The 5,053-nt window shown below is 39.2% G+C and overlaps 1 protein-coding gene across 4 annotated transcripts in view; it reads right to left on the reverse strand.

The window, feature by feature from the left end:
• Positions 1 to 212: 212 nt before the first annotated feature.
• SOD2 (superoxide dismutase 2) overlaps positions 213 to 5,053 on the reverse strand; it is an 8,702-nt gene continuing 3,861 nt past the window's right edge. For 3 of the 4 annotated variants that reach the window (XM_035892747.1, XM_035892746.1, XM_009637183.2), the window contains exons 3-5: positions 3,210 to 3,326; positions 1,357 to 1,536; positions 213 to 730 (exon numbers count right to left, since the gene is read on the reverse strand). In XM_035892747.1, coding sequence (XP_035748640.1) covers positions 585 to 730; positions 1,357 to 1,536; positions 3,210 to 3,326 — 443 coding nt within the window. In that variant the 3' untranslated portion in view covers positions 213 to 584. The remainder of the gene's footprint in view (positions 731 to 1,356; positions 1,537 to 3,209; positions 3,327 to 5,053) is intronic. The other variant, XM_035892748.1, reaches the window with a different exon arrangement.

Below are 5,053 nucleotides of genomic sequence, written 5' to 3' on the forward strand. Positions count from 1 at the left end.
AGGAAAAGGTAGGGGTGACTGAAGACAGCCAAGTCCGGCAGGCACAGCCACCCCTGTTTCCCCTTTCACCCATCTTTTTAATCTGCAAGAAAGCTCCATACCCTGTAATACAGCAAATTACAAAAGACGTTTCTCTTCTCCAGCCATTTTCAAATCAAGTAACTGGACCAGCTGTTACTAAAAATGAGTCTCTTATAGACAGTTACAGAAGATTCTTCTTTTGAGTTTTATTTGTTTACAGCAACATGAAGTACATGTTTCCACTTAGGTATTTTAGTGCAATAAGGAAATCCATTACCTCAGTAAGCTTCAGCAAGGTGATCTATGTTTCTATATGCAATGGAAAAGATTATTTGAAGTGTCTCCCTTCATTGCACCACAGTTTAAAGCTTAAAAAAATCTAAGTAAATAGCTCTCACTGAATTAAACAAGCAGACACTTTGCTTGATTATGAAATGTTTTCGTTGGATGAGCTAAGTGTTTTCTGCAGTAGAGCAATTCATTTGTAAGCCACAGGCACTACAACAAGAGTGGTACCAGAGTAGCAGTGGTGACATTTTAGTAGTCTGTGCAAGAATTCCACGCTACTTTTTGCAAGTTGCGTATCTTGAAGATATATTCTCCCAGTTGATCACATTCCAGATGGCTTTCAAATAATCAGGTCGAACATTTTTATACTGAAGATAATAAGCGTGTTCCCATACGTCAATTCCTAGCAAAGGAATAAGACCTGTAAAAAAAAAAAAAAAAAAAAAAAAAAAAAAAAGACACATTTTGTAAATCTGTGAAAACACGCTTTACACATAAAGTCTTATACTGCATCCCAAAGTTCTTAGTACATAGGCTGGGTTTAAAAAGGAAGGCTTAAAATCTGCTTCCTTAATATTGGTAAAGAGTAATTGGTGTCAATTAAATAAGCCTTGGATGGGGATAAACCTTACATCTAGGCAAGCAGCGTAATACTGGCCTTGGTCACTGCTGAAGATGTCTTTACTTTCTTAGGTGCAAGAGGCAAGAGGCTTAATCTTCCTCGATACAGGCAAGCTACTCCAGTTACTCAAAAATAATCCAAAGGAGCCTAAGCTAAAACTACTGTCTAAGAGAAAGTGCACAATATGCCCCACCTATTTCCCCTCTGACTAGACAGACTTTAAACCCTACTGCTCTTCACAGTTTTTAAGTCCCACTTCACAAATGCCATTTTAAAAATTGCAGCTTTTTCCACTTCTGCTAGTAGTGATACGCAGTTTTCCAGCCCTTTCTTCTCAGCATTTGCCCACAAACCCTTTTTCAGATCTCATACACTTGCCTATGAAATCTACAGAGACAAGCAGAGGGGAAGGAAAGAAACCTGACCTGTTGTTCCTTGCAAAGGGTCTTGATTTGCACAAGCTGCTATTTGTAGGCGCCCCTGCTCTTTGTTATAGCCAAGCCACCCCCAGCCCGATCCTTGAACACCAACTGATACGGCTGTCAGCTTCTCCTTGAAGTTCGCGAAGGAACCAAAGTCACGCTTGATGGCTTCCATCAGTTCTCCTTCAAAAAAAGCACAGCAAGGTCACAGAATGTCAGGTACTTAACATCTTTCAATTTACAGATACCACCTGGAAAGAACGATGAGCAGAAGCTATTGGGCAGTGTGGGAAGGAAGTGTCTGGACAAACAGAGTAGTTGCATCACTAATTAACTCTTCTGACCCAACCTGCTTAAGAGGGCAAGCAGACTGGAAAGAAAATAGTGCAGGAGTCAAACATGCTGTCCCCAAAAACATAGTCAGGGTGCTATCAACAGAACACTCGGGCATTCATTTTCTTGTCTAAAAGGAAAGGGAAAGCCACAAAGAAGGACTAGGAAAGAAGGTAAAGAGCTAGTTTGCATATCTAAAAGGGCAACACTTAAGTGGCAGTGACTTCTTTGCCTTAATACAAAGAAATATTTGGACATCTTAATATAACAAACCAACACATAGCAAGTATTTAACCACTTCTCTCAGATTTTAGATTTACATCTGCTTCTACAGTTAAGTACTCTATTTGATATGGATAAGCAGGCTCCATGATTAGATCCCTTCTTTATTACACAGTTAAGCTAACCTGTGCTGGGGCAAAGGGAACAAACTAGAATTGTTTAGTGTAATGATTTAAGCATTTGCTCAAAACCTGAAGGTATCTACACTCTTCTCTAATTAGCTTTCTAATTAACATGTGCAAGAATACTTCATACAGTGCAGTGTTAGAGAATTCTTCATTCATTCCACCTTCAGACAGATGGTCTTGAAAATCTCTTGGTGATAGCTGCAAGTGCCTCTTAAGACAGGCTTTAGCAGGCTTCCTACAAAAGCCTTGAACCAGTCAGCTGAAACTGAGAGATGACATTTTAGGCTTACTTTCACAGAAACTTCACAGAAATTGGGAGACAAAAATCAAGGCTGTAAAGCATCTTTTCTGAGAATGTCATCTAGTAACAAGCTCTTAACAGAAATGGACTATGTCTGAACTGCTTGTTGAAATTTCAGCTTCGAAGCTTCAAAACTTTACGCTCTAGTTTTAACTACATCAGCTTCAGAGCATCTTTGTACTTCCATGGTAGAGTCAAAAGTCACAAGCAGATGTCACCTATGAATGCTGAACTGGAGTACAGACAGGCATATAAACCTAATTCAAAACCCCTCAAGTATATCACAACAGCTTTTGTGAGATCTGTATTATAGGGCCTTTACCTGTAAAGGCAGGTCACTTGCAGATAATCACTACTCTATCCTCCCAAAGGGGATTTCTTCCTTTAGGCTTTAACTGCTAAACTACCCCTATTTCAAATTGGAACATAAATCCAGTCACTAGGTTGGGTGGTCTGCAGCACATTTCTTCCTCTCCTGTGAATACATATATGGGAACTTAATTAGCATACCTTTGGAAAACTATTTTCTCATATGAAGATGGGAAGGACAATATGCAGCAATAGCCAAGTATTTTGGAGTGTACACAATCAGATTTAGAAATTAAAAATACTTAACCCAGGGGTAGCTTTTTATATTCTTGGCTTGCACCTGAAAAACACTGAATTCCTCAGAACTGTGATAACCGTCACATAGACAGGCAAATTAACTCTGAAAAGCAAAGATCCTTTAGATTCTTTTGAAGAGAGAAAAGATCATCAGTTCTACTGGTCAGTTAAACCTGATGCAACAAACCATCGTAACAAGGACTAACCTTTAGGCTCTCCTCCTCCATTAGGAGAAAGGTTTGTCCAGAAGATGGTGTGATTGATATGACCCCCGCCATTGAACTTCAGTGCAGGCTGAAGTGACACTTGAGCTGTAACATCACCTAAGGATGCAGAAGATAAAAATACATAGATAAATAAAAACATTATCATCACCACAGTAGTCACTACACTGCCACTAAGCCCCACTGATCTCCAAAATCTTTCAAGCCTTACTAGTCTATAACATGTCAATGGAAACACTAAAGTTTGTGACTCTTATCTGTACTTTAGATAGTCACTGACATAAACTACATTAAAGATTTATCTTTGACCTTTTCTTACCCTGTAATGATAAGCGATCTGCCAATATTGCAACTATCAGGCAACCCATATTACACACATAAGGTCTACTGCCATCCTACAGCAGAATAAAGCAACCAGTAGAGCCAATATATTTTAAGGACCCAGCACTTGTAAATTGCTCACTATTACCACTACAAGAGAAAAACATTGTTCACCCATTAGCTCACTGATTTGCAAACCAAGACTTTTTAAACTTCTTAAACAAATTACAGGGTAAACAGTTTGTGCTTCAGAGAAAGTTGAAGAGTACAGTGAGCACATACACAAACAAAATGTTCTTCTCCCTCCTACTTTTTTGTTTTGGTTTTTTTGGAATGAGGTACTTGCAGGAAGATAGTGACCCAGATCATTTTACTCTGCATTACAGAATGCTGCATCTGAAATCAAGATCAGACAGCCCTGTACTTCTCCCTCTCCACACAATGTCATATTCCTTAAAGAATTTACTGGTGCCTCATGCCTCTAAATGGTGTTGCATCACTTCAATACAAATGTTTTGAATGCTATTATGGCTTTTAAAAGAACTGAATAATTTCAAAGGTTTTTGAAGCTTCTTCCACCGCTCCAATACATTCTCTAATAAGAAACCATTGGGGCAGCTGTTTCCTCCACTCCCTTTCAGAAATGAGCAGTAGAGGTCTTCCTATAGCAATAAACTAGTCAACACAGACATGAAGGCAAGCCACAAAGCAGTAGCACACCTGTTATTAAGATTTTAATACAGGATTCCAGGTTCTCTGCATCTCCTCCTACCCTGCAGAAACTACAGGAGCTCTGGTAAGCTTCATACAAATAAAGTATCTGGATGAAGCTGTTCCAGTATAACTCACAAGTCCCCAAAACATACAGAGTTCAATGCTTTGCTAAAATAAATTACAGTAGCACTCAATCACACACCCATGGCATTTTGGTTTTGCTGGAAATGACCACTGTTACAGTAAAGAGTTTCCTTAAGATGCAGAAACTAAAGAGTTTTCTATAAACCTTCTTAAGAATAATTTTGTCCTTACACCAATTCACTTTCACAAGCAACATGTGTTTCCCTCTGCCATTCAGAAAAGTATCTGTGAGTTAAAAAACAGTCTGTGACTAATGTGTGATCTCTGCATCTCCAGTCCTAGTAACACCCAGGGCAAGAAAACCAGAGGGGTACAGGACTGGAACAAAGCATCCAGTGCAGTTAGTACAAGCTCTGTTTGCTGAATTCAGGTATCAAGTTAAGGATGAGACAGCTCTTGCACCCAGTCAAATGGCATCTTTGGGACATTTTCCTTGAATTGTGCATGCCTTAATGACACTTCTGAGTTCATCCAGAGCATACAACATATCACAAGACAGAAATCCCAAAATAACCCACAATGTCTTTAATGTCTTTATCATTGTTTATTCCACCATTCCTTAGAGGAATCTATTCCCCAGGACCACTAGGAACCAGAGATGGCATTTGACCATTATCCTTAAAGCATGGTACTTGTGGCGCTGTCAG

Source organism: Egretta garzetta, unplaced genomic scaffold (genome assembly GCF_000687185.1).
Source record: "Egretta garzetta isolate BGI_Z169 unplaced genomic scaffold, ASM68718v1 scaffold744, whole genome shotgun sequence".
In the NCBI taxonomy this organism is placed as follows: Eukaryota; Metazoa; Chordata; class Aves; order Pelecaniformes; family Ardeidae; genus Egretta; species Egretta garzetta.